The sequence below is a fragment of the Triplophysa dalaica genome, chromosome 1, assembly GCF_015846415.1.
Source record: "Triplophysa dalaica isolate WHDGS20190420 chromosome 1, ASM1584641v1, whole genome shotgun sequence".
NCBI classification, from domain to species: domain Eukaryota; kingdom Metazoa; phylum Chordata; class Actinopteri; order Cypriniformes; family Nemacheilidae; genus Triplophysa; species Triplophysa dalaica.
In genome coordinates this window covers 3477753-3494657 of record NC_079542.1, presented here as the reverse complement: position 1 = coordinate 3494657, position 16905 = coordinate 3477753, and the positions used below count along the sequence as shown (strand labels likewise).

The 16905-nt window shown below is 40.7% G+C and overlaps 1 protein-coding gene across 2 annotated transcripts in view; it reads right to left on the bottom strand.

The window, feature by feature from the left end:
• Positions 1-1177: 1177 nt before the first annotated feature.
• The window catches only part of acsf3 (acyl-CoA synthetase family member 3), a 37196-nt gene continuing 21468 nt past the window's right edge, over positions 1178-16905 (bottom strand). For both annotated transcript variants that reach the window (XM_056755777.1, XM_056755768.1), the window contains exons 6-10: positions 16599-16696; positions 16391-16517; positions 5318-5452; positions 5133-5244; positions 1178-1580 (exon numbers count right to left, since the gene is read on the bottom strand). In XM_056755777.1, the coding sequence (XP_056611755.1) occupies positions 1457-1580; positions 5133-5244; positions 5318-5452; positions 16391-16517; positions 16599-16696 (596 nt within the window). In that variant the 3' untranslated portion in view covers positions 1178-1456. The remainder of the gene's footprint in view (positions 1581-5132; positions 5245-5317; positions 5453-16390; positions 16518-16598; positions 16697-16905) is intronic.

Below are 16905 nucleotides of genomic sequence, written 5' to 3'. Positions count from 1 at the left end.
GAGCAAGAGCCCTAACCTCACCCCCCTCCCCACCACCCGCAGTCGACAGAGAGCTGATTAAGAGGGACTCTCTATTGATCTCAGGCCTGGCAGAGAAGGATGGATGTGTCGGCTGAGGTGCATTGGCACTGGTGGATGGATTGTGTGTGTGTTTGTGGGGGGGGGTAGATGGGTGTGACAGGAGACTCTATAGGCCGTTTTATCCAGTATGCATGGGAGAAGTGCATCAGAACAGATGAAGATCTACTTATACTATTTTACACTGTTAGTGGCCTAAATAATAAATAGTACCTTTCAAGATTTTAAAGCGGATTCAAACATTGTTTCAAAGCTGCAGTAGGCCTACATAACGTTCTTGATTATAAATAAACAAAAAATATGCTGTCTAGCGAGTACAATCATTTAATTTAATTTTTATATAGTGCTTTTCACAATGTGCATTGTTCCAAAGCAGCTTTACAAGAGAAAATAGAAAGAAATACAGAGAACGATGTTAACAGATTTACCAAACCTTTAAAATAATCTAATATCTATTACAACACGGCTCGTTGGAATGCTTGATTCTGATTGGCCAGTAGCGACATTTGCAGGTTTGTCTTTCCCAGATAACAATTTCTCAAAACTAATAACAGACGGTAGCCTGGATGCAGCATTTTTTTTTTTGACAATTTAAATGCAAATATGTTTTTTAAAAGCAAATATATGACATTATAATTGCATGATTAAACCAAATTGGCTGTTCGTTTACCATAAAACCAAAAGTAGGTCTGCATTCAGATTTCAAATTCACATTTCATGTCCAATTTTTTTTAGCCATGTAATAAGCTGATAATGTACAAGCAGCCGGCTGTTATTGCAAAATACAACACAGTCTCACAGTAATTCGTAAAATTGTCATGAACCGTAATCTGCTAATTCGGATAGACTGATCGACTGTATGTTGGGTTTTCATAACCACGGAAACTTCTACAGTTGTTTTCTTACAGACCAATGCAACGACCTTATTTGCAGACAAACTATCAGTGAAGGAGAGAACCGAGGACCCATCTGTGATTCAATCACTTACCTCACCACTAGCTTCATTTGCCTCTGGGGCCGACCGCACCTGTGTACACACAGCTGAACACACTCACCTGCGTACAGAGACTACACATCACATGAAAATAAGCACACCGTCTATTGATCAAAATAATTTATTATTATACAATCTTACAAAAATATTCATTGTTTGACACATTTTGACCAAACAACGACGATTCTCTTGTGATGTCATCTCACACATAAAAACAATGCAGCGTGTTGCATTGTGGGAAAAGTTGTCTCCCCTTACGGCCGTCTACGAGCTATCATAAACACATTTCTCTAAAACGTCTCTTAAACAAATAACTGATCCAGATACAGCTTCCGTTCGATATTCCCATCTCTGTGTGCTGATCCTAGATCAGGTGTGCTTCATTCAGACCGAAGTGGAGAAGAACTGTCGTAGCAGGTCCTTCTTGTTGACCTTGCCCATCTGATTTCTGGGCATATCGTCCACTAGGATCAGCCCCGTGGGGATGCTGTATGAAGCCATGTGATCTCTAGGAGAGGAATAGAACAGAGAAACACTTTATTTGTTGATTATGATGATCAAACTGTACGATACGACTCCATCGTGATAAAGCTGGCCACAAACTCAAGTCTACACACATATGCTGTACATATAAATTCACAGATTTTGAGTCTTGCCCACATGAGCACACATCATGAAGAAGCGTAACACAGCCAAGACATAAAAAAAACTCTCCATAAAGATTCAAACTCTCGCTCTTAAAAATAAAGGTGCTTAAAAGGTTCTTCACAACAATCAGAGACTCACATAAGCTCTAACTGTGATATTAATTGTGAGTATGAAATGTAATATTAAGCCCATTATAAAAGTATGAAGAATATGCTTAAATTAATAATTGACGGTTCATAATTTTCCTTAAAACTGAATATAGTAATTGCTGCAGTTAGCTTCTTAATGCTATCATTAAGAGCCCTACGTATTTTTGTATCTCAACTTCTAAATGTACTTTATAAGTAAAGTATTTATGTTAAATGACTGGAATAAAAATCACATACTATTTTGCACTGATATCCGAACACAGATGTATAAAATATATATTTTTATTTAAAAAAATCAACTCAACAAAAGTTTTGCAGGTATTTACATAAAGTAAAATATAAATACAGGTAAATAAATAAACAATTGCTTTTTTTTTTACAAACTAACAATTTGGGGTAATAAGTGGTTGTAGAGCACCCTAATGGCCGCTTTTGGAAACACTATGATAGAAAACAAACTTAAGAGACACACCTTTTGTTTTATCATCATCATAGACTTACAGTATATGATATCGATATTGGCAAAAACGAAATATTGTGCATCACTAATATATACAGTGTATATTTATAAAGATGTTACTTTAACAGGAAGAGGTGAAATACACCCATGCATACACAAATGACAAACACACACTTTGAGCCTATGATAACACAGCTCTCAATGATAGAATAGAATGTTTCATAAAGCGCTTGCAGAAACGTGTAAATCAATTAATAACGCAAACAACAACATCAGAGTGAAATAAAGACAAATAATTAAAGGCAGTGTTAAGTGTTGTGTTAATTAAATGTTTTGTGTACTGACTGTCATGGGTGTCTATAAGCCTGAAGTCATCTTTATCATCTATAATTCTGTGCGTGTGCAAAGAGATTTCTTTTAAATGTGTTTTCTACAGAAGCTGTCTTCTGTTAGTTTCTGTATGTGCTGCTTCTTTTCTCTCTCTACCCTCCCGCGCCGAGAATTCTGTACTTGACTGTGTTTGTGAGCCGCGTCACCTCCAGCTTATCATCTCCTGCCTCGACTCCTTATGACAAACAGAGTGAAGAATATGCAGGATGACAGCTGGATGTCCAGCACTGAGGAGTGAGCATCTCTCTCTCTGCTCCACACATCTCAGTCCTCTCAGGGCCGTGCTGGAGGGGGCAGGCGCAGGTCAGGGGACGGCCGCAGCATCAGCACCAGCAGGGCAGAGGACCGCTTCCAACACCCACATACCATATGGAGCTCACACACTCACAGAGACCAGGACAGCCCCAAGCTACTTTATGTTAAGAGACATGTGTCTTCTGACCATGTTTGCATCGGGGCAAATAAAATGCAAGTGACTATAAAAAAACCGAGCGTGCCTGAGGCAGCATCCTTCATCTAGCCTTCGCCAGTCTTTCTCGAACCTTCACCCACCCAAACACACATCTGTTCTTGCTGCGAAACGAATGAATGTCCTTAGCGGTGTCTGTTATGTGTGCTACTGAGGGAGTCTGGCCTGACACGCGTCTGACTCAACACGCAACACACACGCTGACGCAAGCCCTGCACTTCACATGAACATACCAGCAATGGTGCGCTTGCATTTCGACAACATTTCATCACTTGTCTCAGTCTTTGAGATGTGTTTTCTGGCTAGGTTGGTGATGCAAACAAATGTTTTGTCGTTTCGTTACTACCACTTATAAAGAACTTGTTTCTCGATGTATGCTTGTCAGCAAATTAGTAAGCAATGCTCTTTTAGATATCCATGAGATTAAATGGTGAGCTAATGGACACCTTTGCTTAAAGGGACAGTTCACCCCAAAATGAAAATCCTGTCATATTTACTCACCCTCTTGTCATTTCAAACCTGTCTTTCTTCTACAAAACACAAATGAAGAGAATTTTGAAAAATGTTGGTAAATGAAAACCTTTGGTCCCCATTGACTCGCACTGGTTAATACAAGCTAATAGGGACCAGCGGTTTTTGGTTACCAACATTCATCAAAATATCTTCTTTTGATTTTTGCAGGAGAAAGAAAATCATACAAAATCATCATTGTGAAATATTTAATCCTCCTTCTTATCTTTTCTCTTTGTCACATTTCAACTTTAATTTAAAAATGTACCCTGTAAATAAAGACTAATACTGGGCCGGGTTGCATAAACTGCATACGCTTGTCGTACACCGTGTCTACACCGGACGCGACTGCATTAAATGAAAAAATTGTCATGAGTTCAGATGAGTTCTATTGTCTTTTAGGTTTGTAACGCTACCATAAACATATCTTACGATACTATACCAGCCAATGCCAGACTATTGAAAGTAGATAAATACTGAATTTGTAAATCTGTACTTGGATAATTTGGCAAAACTAAAATTAATTAAATAAATGAAGTACTAAAAAGGACATTTCCAAATGATTCCTTTGAAGTTGAATCCGCAAGACTATATATAAATAGCGTCTTGTTTATTTTATAGTTTTTTGATTCGGTACTCAAGGGGGCCCCCTGGTGGTGCAGAGGTCCTATCCAACCTGCGTAGGAAGGATCAGATCTGACTACAGTGAACTTTATTATGCCGTACACTACAATGTTTCGTATTATAAACTATAGAAATGGGATAAGTTGTAGCAAATACTGAAGTATACTTTACTATGGTAATATTTAAGACTAAACAACACTAGTGGCAAGGAATTTTACAAAAGTTTACTAAAGTAAATAATTAAGTACACTGGAAATGTTTTAATGCAGGAACTAATGCAAATGTGCGAGACATTTAATTTATACAGCATTGTTTATCAAGGGAAATTTTAGGACTGCATTAAATGTGAAACTAAAGAAGAACAATAAGTTCCAGGAAATGCCAGTGGTCATATTCCATCGCTGTTTTTCAAATCTTTTCAGGTATTTTCATGACAATTAAGTATATTTATAGTGATGATGTTTGACGAGTGTTACTTTTTTAAATTCATGTTATATACCACTCAATCTCGTAGTCATTTTAGATCGAGCAGTACTTCGAACTGATCAAAGAGTCGCGTAAATCGCGATATTTATCGCCCAGCCCTACGTTCAACCCTATTGTCTTTTATCGTGTCACGGTGCGGCCATGTTAGAAGTTAGTCATTTAATCTTTAAGACTGGTCATAACTTCTTTAAATCAGTTGCATACGGTAAAAAGGTAGATTGAGCTAATTGAAATATGAAAAGACTGATTAGTCCTCCAGTCAACTGGACCCCGATCACTTCACGTGTGATGCTTATGCTAAGGCGCTGTTAGATTCTGAGTTACCTGGCCCAGGTCTTCAGGTCAGCTAGAGTCATCGTCTTGCCCTTCCTCAGCTGCACCACGGCTGTGACCTTCTGACCCCAGGTAGCATCTGGAGCACCGATCACGGCCACATCTACAGAAAAACATGAAGGATACAGATTTGACCTCGTCTGGGTTTATATGCCTGAGCGTGTGAACGTCTGTACCTGTGATATCAGGGTGCGCTAGAAGATGTCTCTCCACATCTAGAGCGCCGATTTTGTATCCTCCGCTCTTGATAATGTCCACTGATGTGCGGCCGATGATCCAGTACACGCCGTCTCTGTAGAGTGCAGTGTCACCTGCATAAGCAACATGAAGAAAATCAACACAACGCAACTGCAATAATAAGGATAAAGAAGACACTTTTGTTTTTCCCCAGCTGATACTGGCCGCAAATTAATATACTGCATATATAATATACATTAAGATTTACAGCTTCGATTAATGCTTTGTTTAGATTTCCTATTGGTCCCACCCAAACTTCCCATTCCTATAGGAAATGTATCAATACAGGACCGAAATCAGCACTCGTCAAGCAATTTCATGGTGTATTTAATGTTCAAAAGTTCACCCGGGACACAAGCAAGAGAGTAATAGAAATGGATGTGCAGTCTACATCTCTCTACAGCCGTTGACAGGGGACGGTACACACACACTAGTAAGTATTCTCATAAGGGCGCGAGCGTTGTGTGTGTGGGCTGCCGTGTGTTATTCTCAGTTGAGCTCTAATAATAGGCTGTAGTCAGCTTTAGATCTTCTGCTCACATTAAAAACTAACAGCACAGAGCAGCTCAGCTGGAGACGCTTTAATTACCCCCCGAAACACACGCACACACTACAGTCATCAGCAGGAGTGCGTGTTACACACGGTCCAAAACAGGTGCGTCGACACGCGTCTGCCATTCTGGAGTTTCATCGCTGAAAGCGAAACCATAAAGAGTCAAAATCTAAGCCGATCTGAACATGTCTGAGGTGCAAAGTCAACATCGCTGCTTTTTTATTTCAATTGTGAACGTACGTCATTGGTCAAATGTTTAGAGTAACTTTAGTAGTTTTGCACATTTTAGAATGCTAATAAACTCGTCAAAATTTATATTTCGATCTCGATGCAGCGCCATCGCGCCTAGAAAAATAAACGCATCGCCCCCTATTTGAGCGCGTCTACGTTTAAAATAACAAATAAGATGCTAAATGTGAATTGTGGCATTATTCTATACATTTGTTTTTAATTATGTGCAATACCTGGGATCAAACCCATGACCTTGGCGTTGTTAGCGCCATGCTCTGACCACTGAACTACAGGACTGCTTAAGGTCTACCAAGCGTCATCTTAACCCTGCACTGATCGTGGGCTCATCTGGTACAGACGAGTAATGACTCGTAGCAGGTGAGTGTGAAGGAGAGGAAGGAAAGAGAATTGGACGAAGGTGTTGGAAGTCCAGCGTGGATCATTATTGAGTGCTGAGCCCCAGCTGTGGCTCTGAGAAGTCGAGAAACCAGAGTGAGTGTGTAGGTTAAGGACGGTGTGTAATGGCTTGTAGTGTATGTGTGTGTGTTGTAAGGGTTAAGATGGGGGGGAGAGGGCAACTGGACACACATCAGCAGGCCGTGACTGGTTGGAGGCGAGATGCTGTTGATGGGTGACACTGGAATCGGATTTTTCATCCACGCGACCGAGATCGATACATCAGCGTGATGCTTTCTAAGGTGAGCGTCGTGGTTCCTACAGCTGAGATTTGGCCCTCACCATAAATATTAAACGTTTGTGCCAAACTCATTCGCTATTTCGAACGGGACGAGGAAGGATATTTAAAACATGTGAGATCGTTTGAATAAAAAAATGCTGCTGTGCACAAAGTGTCATACATAAAACAACCATCTTTTCAAATAAATCAGTAATTTACTTATTTTCATCACTTTCTCTTTCCTCCGATCACCCTCCCCACATCCCCCCATCTCTCTCTCTCACTCCAGCAAGGAGAGCGGCATCAATAGAGGGCCCATCTGTTCCCATACATCAGCCTCTTCATTTCAGTTTATTAGCTGGGATAAATCATAAATATTTCATTATACATCACGGGCGGCTGTCGCAGGGACGGTGCAATTTATCAGCGCTGCCCTCTCTTGCCGCCCGGCACCGGAGCAATAAGCTTTCCAGTCTATTAAACAAGATTGATACAGTGTGTAAATTTAGATATTGGGAATTTCTTCACAGACCACTGCGCAGCAGTGATAGGCTGGGGTGAGGAGGGGGGGTGGAGAGGTGAAGGAGAAGCGGGTGGGTGGAAGAGATGAAGAGAGAGAGAGGGGGGGGCCGCGGAATTAGGACGGTGCAGAGAAATGCCTGGGTGTTAACAGCAATAAGAATGTATTTACACTTGCCCGGTCCCTCTTTAAAATAAACCCACCCGCAAACGCAGGGCGTAATTTGGTCACGCCGCTGTGCATCCCTTCTCATGGAAATGAACTGGAGAGTGTGTTTGTCGAGGGGACGGATAAGCAGTTAGTGCGCGAGCGGATAGGGGAGGCTCGCCATTTACGGATATTTTTGTCCTATTTAGAAAATCCATAATGCCCCTGGGGAGGAATCAAAGGTCACAGGAATTATTAAACCTTCGTGTCAGCGGGCAGCCTCTCTGACTAGATGAGAAAGAAGATTGGTGTTGATGTGTGGATGTCATACACATATCCAAACATACAGTAAACGGCACGCGAGCGGACGGGCGGCATCACGGCTACAGCTGCTACTTTGAATGGAAAGTTAAGTGATATTTGAGTTACTACAGTAACAATTTCCATTAATAATGAGCATAAAATATAAAATGGATAACTGAGGTGAGCCATTGAGGAATATTACAAACTTTATTGTCTTGAAATGTCATTGGCATGAGGAGGGGAAGCATTAGCATCCAAATGATCATTAATCTACATGCAAGAGAGACCTTAAAGTCCCCTTCAAGCATTTTTACTTCCGTATTTTCGATTGAAAGGAAATTTTGAATGAGAAAAATAGTGGGCGTGGCTTTCGTCTGTCTCTGCGATTTGATTGGATGTACAAAAACAGCCGTTGCATTTTGAAATGGAACTGGCAGCAGACTGAGGGTTGAAGGGGAGGAGTTAAAGTATGCTCCGCCCAAGACATCCAACTTACATCATTTAGGATGGATAGTCATTGACAAACTATTTATAATAAACGCTGCAATATTTCATGACAAAATAGGAATTGTCATTTTTTATTTCACTGGGACTTTAAAGTGTGTCTGGCAAGTCATGTGCATTGAATTCATAGTATATTTAACTAAAATTGAAGTTGTTAAAAGCTAGTCCATTTAACTTTCAAAAACAAGTGGTCAAGAACTAGTTCAAGAACTATGGCAGCCAATGGATGTTGAGGACTGTTTGGTTACAAGCATTCTTCCAAATATCTTTCTCCGTGCTCATCAGAACAAAGAAATTCATGCACATTTTGCACAACTCGAAGGTGAGTAAATGATGACAGAACTTTCAATTTGGGGTGAAGGATCCCTTTGACTGGTATAAAGTAAGGAGCTAGTATAAAGAAGTATTCGTGAACAGCAAGAATAGTTTCAACAAATGAGCAGTCATGATCAGCAAAGTCCCGCCAACAACCGAGCAGTGGTAAAAGACCTAATATGAGATGCGACAAGAGCTCAGACTTCCGCAGTCACAGGCTACTGATTTTCCTAATTAAAATGATAAGAAGCTTTACTGCCAAGTTTTTTCAGACCAAATCAGTCACTGAGAGATGTTGAAGGAGAAATGGCCATGCTGCATGATAAACAAGGACCAACACATGATGCAACAGAGAGAAAGAAATGAACAGAAAACACAACAAACCAAAGTGATCCCTCACAGTACATTCACATGATGGCATGTGATGTTTGGTGACCAAAGAGACCTGCTTTTATTTAAGAACATTTTCAAGTTCCAAACATTTGAACCTTAAAAAGCTAAAACCACAAAAAAATACATATTCACAAGCCCTTTAATTTCATGCTCTTCATCAGACGACGGAGTTTAAGCGTCGTTGCTTTTACAGATCTTCAATGTTAGAGAATGAAGTGTCCTTTTTACTGATCCACCCAAACACACCCCTTATGACTCCTGGCACAGACTAACATTTAAACACAAAGAGGCTGTAAACAAATGAAACAGACACACACATCACACACGTACACGCTTGCATGAGAGGCTGAAGGCGAGCTGACAGCTCTAGAAAGGGCAGTGTGAAAGAGGCCATGTTCCCCGTCCAGCACACTTACACATCAGTGCACAAACACAACGTTCTGACACGCCGTGAGATCCACCTCAACATGTGTGTGTGTGAATGACTTTATATTCCCTGACAGCCATGAAAACAAAACTAAAGAACACAGACTCACAAACATACTGCGCTTTTAGGCATCAAACGCCTGAAAATTTTGTAATATTTCATTATATACTATAATTTGGGATGCACTTCTGATCATACATTCACTTCACACAGTATGCAGAGCGAGTCATTTAATTTCTCGATTTAATTTTTTCGAAATGAGATGGGACAGAAGACGCTCTTGACGGCGGCAGTCTGAACGCACAGTAAGGGGCTGTGTCCACCGAGGACGCATTAACGTGGCTGAAAACGGCAGGCGGCCGGTCGAACAGTGGCGCTTATAGTGGATTAAAGTAATAATGTTCAATTACATGAACTATTTTAGTAAATGTTTAAATATACTAAACAAGCCAGAGCCTGTGGCCGTGTGGAAAGTGCTCCAAACATTTAGCGCAACTGCGCTTCGGGTGACCCGAGTTCCAGTCCCGACTCGTGGTCCTTTCCCGATCCTGCTACCCTCTCTCCTACCCGTTGCTTTCTGTCCGTCTATGATGTCCTAACAAAAAAAATGGAAAAGGCCCAAAAATACTTAAACCCAATTACTAAATAAAACAAAAACTTCCATCATATTCAAATCAAAAACTCACAATCTTCTTGAACAATTCATCTCAAAGAGTCCAACCACACCGCTGCTACATTCCATTATATTTTTCAACAACTGCATTACAGGATAAATATGTCCTGTAAGTCCCACAGCTATCAGATCATATCCATTCAGATTCACAGAGGCAGGAGGACAATCTTTTCATAGCTCAAGAGTTGAGAAGGACATTAAAAGTAGGCCAGGTCAACAGCTGGAGAGGGCAGTCGGCCCCTCGGTGGGTGTGCGGGTCACAGGGCGGACGTATCTTCAAGAAGACCTAAGAGCTGTTGAGCGCCAGTGCACATATTTCACACTAAAGAGCCTAAGAACACACAACAAACTGCGGCGTGTGTGTCATTGTTTGTGTCAAAAGGACAAGAAGAGCTGTGTTAGCCTACAGGGCTGGGCGAAATGATGGAATATTCCGTTACCGCAGAATAAAATTTCAACCGTAATATTCTGAGTATTCCGGATAATGTAAATAAGTAGGCGATGTTAGCTCGGCGCTCTGCAAGTTGGCCGTTATGATAAAAACAACAACAATACACGACCAATTAACAAATCAAACATTCTTTTGACCTTCTTTCAGTCGGTAGTTTGGTGATCCGCTCCAGGCTGGCGCGTTCTCACTCGACCACAGTGCTCGTGCAGGGGTGCGGGGTCTGCCCGTGCATATAAAAAAAGCTCATTCTAAAACTTTAATAACGTGCCTACAATTAAACTATGGTCAGCATTTAAATGAACTGTAATAAATACGTAAATTTAATTAATCAAAGAAAAATTTGGTCTAAGATATAAAATAAAAACATGAGATTGTTACCGTGAAATATATATTTTTATTAATTCCGTGAAATAGATTTTTGGTCATTCCACTATAGAAATATACCGTTAAATGATAGTTTTTATCCCTGTAAAGTTACAGGATATCATGATCTATAATAAACAGTTTTCCCGTATTTGTTTTGTAAATTTGTTTTTAAAAATTTTTACCGCATTTTAAAACTGTAAAACATACAATCTTGTGACACGAGATAAACTGAGAAAAATAAGAGAAATAAATTCCCCTCGCTTTTTTATTTCCTGTCTTTTTCTGTAATTTTACGTTTGTTTGACCGTACTTCAAAATGACATTAAGAATCTGTAAAAACAGTAAAATTAAGTTTACATCTAAATTTTTAAATCTGTTTTTAAACTGTTTTAAATCTGTTAAAATGTAATAAACAAATTCTGTACAATTACGTTTTTTTTTGTAGTGCACAGCTAGAAACAACACAACGGATAGACAGACCTTCTCAACATGTTATGTCTGCAATTACTGTAGTTCTTCAGTTCTGAGAGCTACAGTACATTAACATCATAAATTCGCCTCCAATTTCAGGTTGAAAAAGTCTATTACACCTGTTCTTTGGGGCTAAGAGCATCATGTGAATACACCACACATCACACCTGCCTAATGTGCAGTGAACACAACACAGTCATTCTCTCTGAATCATTAAGATCATTTCAAGAACAGAAATGCAGCGATGCAAAACTACTTTTTACAACTAATATTCTCCCTAGGGTGATCCCTATTGTTATCACAGTATTTTCAACAAAACGTAAAAATTTAAATGAAATTCAAAATCAAACATAAACAACTTTCCATCAAATTTGTTATGTTGTTATTGAATGGACAACACGAAAGGTTTAAGAGAACATTCTATCCAGTATGTACATTCATAAAAATGTAATAGAAATTGAGAAATATGAATTTGCCATGAGAGAAGTTCCTAAATCCGTAAAGGCACAAAAATAAGAAAAGTAATATTTTAAACATAAACGTTGACGTGATGGCCGCTCAACCTATTGCATTGAAGCAACTATCTCTAAAACAATATCGTAACAATAGCTCAATGATATACTGTATGTAACATTTTTTATATCTTAAATATTTGACATCCATCCATCCATCCATTTTCTACCGCTTATCCGAACTACCTCGGGTCACGGGGAGCCTGCGCCTATCTCAGGAGTCTTTGGGCATCAAGGCAGGATACACCCTGGATGGAGTGCCAACCCATCGCAGGGCACACACACTCACTCATTCACTCACGCACTCACACCCTACGGACAATTTTTCCAGAGATGCCAATCAACCTACCATGCATGTCTTTGGACCAGGGGAGGAAACCGGAGTACCCGGAGGAAACCCCTGAGGCACGGGGAGAACATGCAAACTCCACACACACAAGTCGGAAGCGGGAATCGAACCTCCAACCCTGGAGGTGTGAGGCGAACGTGCTAACCACTAAGCCACCGTGCCCCCCAAATATTTGACATATGGATCGCAATTTCGTGCCACAATATATCTTTACACCTCTGATTCTCACTATTAAAGGAGTAGTTAACCTCCAAAATGAAAATTCTGTCATCAGGGTTTTTCCTGCATAGAGAAATTGGAGGCGGCCGTGTCCGTCAAATGTCGCGCCGCCTCAGACTCTCCAGAATTATGTTGGGTGTCTTACAGACTGTAATTTGTAACTGCAGTTGCGGCATTAAGCCACAGGGATGGCGCTACTTCGTTAAGAGTCCTCGATGCGCTTAAAAGAGTTGCAGAACAAGAGCTAGCTGTGTTTCACCACCGCCTCATTTTGAGCCAGGACCCTGGGCATCATTTACTCTCATCTCTTTACCTCTTTTCATTTCAAACCTGTATGACTTTCTTTATTCTGCAGAACACAAAAGAAGATATTTTGAAGAACGTTGCTAATAGGCCCCTATTCGCTTGTATACGTTGCAATAAAAGCGAACTGGGGGCTGTGCTGTTCTGTTATCAACATTTTTCAAAATATCTTCTTTTGTGTTCTGCAGAAGAAAGACAGTCAAACAGTCAATGGATTGTCCTCTGATGGTTACCAGAACAGTAACTATAGGAGGTTGACCTCTGTCTCATGTCTTTTTTCCACTCTTAACGTCGAGTAAGTAGACCATCACTTGATCTGATGACAAGTCTCTCCGCACTCCACCATAGAGAGAGAGAGGTAAAGTCTTAAAGATGTCCTTGCTAAAATAGTAAAACAAACCTGTGTGTGTGTGTGTGTGTGTGTGTGTGTGTGTGTGTGTGTGTGTGAGAAAGGACTAATGCTGGAATCACACGTACGCATGCGATGGCTGAGGTCACCAGAAGTGATGAATCGTCCAGCCCGCAGACTGAAACTTCACTGATGAACCTAACAAAGCAAATAAACCGCACGAACGGCTCCATTTATCATTAACAACAGTCCACAGACTAATCTGGCAACAGCACTGGTGGAGATAGAGAGTGAAACAGCTAGTTAACATTCTCCCAGCGCTCCGGTGCACGGAATTCAACCCCGTTACCACCCCACTTGTGTTATTTACGAGCAGACGGTCTAATGTGCATTCCCTAACCAGTGCTTACCCGAGCGCGCCCGACTTTTAGCACGCCTCCATTACTCATAACTACATGCGCGCGGCGGCATTTGGAAAATTGCTAATGCTTCTCTGCGTGTAGCCTCGCGTTGCTTATTTATTTATTTTTATTTATCGTTTCCCCGAGCGTAATTCATTCCAGGAAGGGGGTGAGCTGATATGATGAAGGCATCACCTCGTTTATCTTTCTTTCATTTCTCTCCCTCTTTTTCACGTGTCTCTCAAACAGAATAAACAAAAATGCTGTTTACGCAAACATTAAATACGAGGCGGAAATCGCGTCGGCAAAGAAACGCCCAGCGTACAACCAGAAAAACTCTTGATTTCTGACTTATTATAGCATGCACACTAGTGCAAACAAACGGCAAACCGTTTTTCTAAAATGGCAAGCTGCAATCTGATTGGCCGACTTAACGGCCATTGCGATATCGTTCCGGCTAGGTGAAACTAGACTACACCAGAGGTGCAGACACCTAATAAGGAGATAGTGTGTTCATATTTCACTTACAGACAGAACACAGCGAAAGCCGTAACCAGTACAGATGAATATAATGATCCCAGATCTTCATAATGAAGCCCTAATGACCTTCAAGCGGAGATAATGAGAGCGCGGATTACTGATGGAGAACAGCGGCCTGAGATTCTCAACAACAAAAGAGTGTGACAGAACGAGAGAGAGAGAAAGGCATGCATGAAAATCAATGATTTTGGATTGGTTGAAGGTGAGCGCTCAACAGCGGGTGACAGATGAGCTATACAGGTGCCATTCACAGGCCACACTTACAGTATTTGAGACATGGGCCACATTGATTCTCTCTCTCTCTCTCTCTCTCTCTCTCTGTGTGTCTGAAAGTGTGATGATGATAAAGGAAGGAGTGAGGGTGAGCAGGTGACGGATGGACTTCAGCAAATTCAGGAGCAGAGGAGGAGAGGGACATGAAAGCGAAGAGAGAATGAGAAAGAAGATTCACACGCAGCCTCAGGCTACAGACGGCCAAGGAGGGTTGAAGCCGGGAACACGATCTCAAAACAGATTAAAAATAAAGTTCTACACAGTTCTTTCTGAATGAATTTAACTTGTGAAATGTCAAGATGAACCTCTCTGAGGTTCAAGGTTAAAGGCAGGGTAATGGAATCCTGAAAACTGTTGTTGTTATTTGAAATCGACAACAAAACACACTACTACGCAACAGGAACAGGCCCCTTCATGCATCGCTCCGCACTCAAACGTGCTTTGCAACGCAGGTACGAAACGCTTGGCTTTATCATAGCTTAGACCGCGCAAATAATACTGCAAATGAATAAAATAAGACGACACGAGTGAACAAGCCGCACACTGGTTTCAGATAAACAATGACGCAGAAAATCTGCTCCGTTAGGCCGCTATTATTACAACAACAACATATCTTGGTTCTGACAAACAGCAAAACAATTGTTACTCACATCAAAGCGACCTCTTCGGGGTGATTTTTAAACCATCTTTCTCTGCAATTTCTCTCTGCTGGGATTCATAGTATCGCGAGTGCTAGTTTATCTCCGCTGGAAAGTCTGTATAATGTTAACGCTAGAGTTTTATCCTTCTTTTTATACTTAAAATCCACAGACCCTATACTATATACCTATAATATGTAATAGATTAGACATCTAGTCTTTCTAATGCCTGCTTCCTCTCTTCCCTCCATCAACGTGAGCGAACACGTCCCTTACTGCTGACTGGCAACAAGTTTGTTTTGGTACTCGGCCCTCTTCAGTTTTTGAAAAATGCTAACCCTGCCTTTCAGGAGCCAGACACATTAAAGGAAACCAAAATTAAAATCAGAAGCATTCAGTCATCATTTATCCGTCCCTCATGTGGCTGAAAACCTGTACATAACTCTCTCATCTGTGGAACACAAGAGATGATGTGTTTTTGTATACACCGGTTTCGTATGCATACAATGGAAGTCAACAGGGGGTCAGTGATGTGCGGTTACAAACATTCTTCAAAATATCTTCTTTTATGTTCCACTCAAGTTTGGAATGTAAATAATGAAGGAATTAGTATTTTTGGCTGCGCAGTTCTTTTAATACTCTTCAGATTAAGTCTAAATAATCTGTGTCAGACGGTCACTTCCTGTATAAATTAAGTGATTTCTGCCAAAAACAAGGTGTTAAATGCTTTGCTTTTCATGCCTATGGTAAAAAATCTGGTAATATGGGACAATTATGCCCAAAAGGACACAATATTAATAAATAAGAGGTGGAGAGTTGGTTTTGTCCATAAATTCAAAGCACAAGCATGATAATATGAAGACACGCACACACACACCCAATGTCTGCAGGCTGGTGTGCACTGAGCTGATTTCTCTCTCTCTCATTATGGGATGGCAGTGTGTAATGGAGTGTGACAGAGGCGTGAAGCACACAGCAACTCTGTCCATCCTTCCATTCTCCTGCTCTCTCTCTTTCTCTTTCTTCCTCATCATCCTTTCTCTCCCTCATCTATTCTCTTTCTCTCCTCGTCTGCAATATGTTTTCTCGCTGCCTCATCACTGCTACTAATGTTTAAACTCGAGGTTAATATTTAAAAAAAACCTCAGTGTTAAACGTCCGTGCACAACCCACATCATTCGTACTCTGTGCATAAATGACATCACAATGACATCACCTCCTGTTGTGCAAAAGTGCAAGGTTACTTATTTAAACAGTGAGACTTCAAATTCCACCTGACGCGTGATATAATGGGTAAAAATATTTAAAACACCTTAACGACATGCATCACAATGACCTGTCAAGACCACAACACGCGAGTGTAGCGTGTGATTCTGTATCTGAGCCACAGAGCAGTACCGGTTATAAACCATCCTTCCGCAGTGAAGGCGACTGACGTCTCCAGAGGTTTGTTCCAGTACTTCTGAAAGACCGAGGATCCTCGAACCATCAGCTCGCCATCCTTCCCTTCTAAACCGGCCTTCACCTGACGGCACAAACACACACAGATAACTGTAAAGTTAATGTCTTAATTGCTATAGTGAGTAATAAGGAGTTAATAAGGTACCTGCGTCCCCTTGCTGTTGCCCTCAGCTATGACAGCGTTGGTGGAGTTTGTCATCATGATCCGGACTTCCACACCCGGGAGTGGCACTCCAACAGAACCTGGAATAAACAAAGAGACATTAAAGATATCAGATTATATTGTCTACGTGCAGCGATAACAATATATATTACAATAAGACTAAATAGAATATAACAAAAGTAATCAAAAAATCAAAGCTGAAACACAAAAGAGAAGTTCTATGTCTTACATCTGAAGTAACTGAAATTAAATTACAGGAAAATAGAGTAATCCCTTACATTACTTTTAC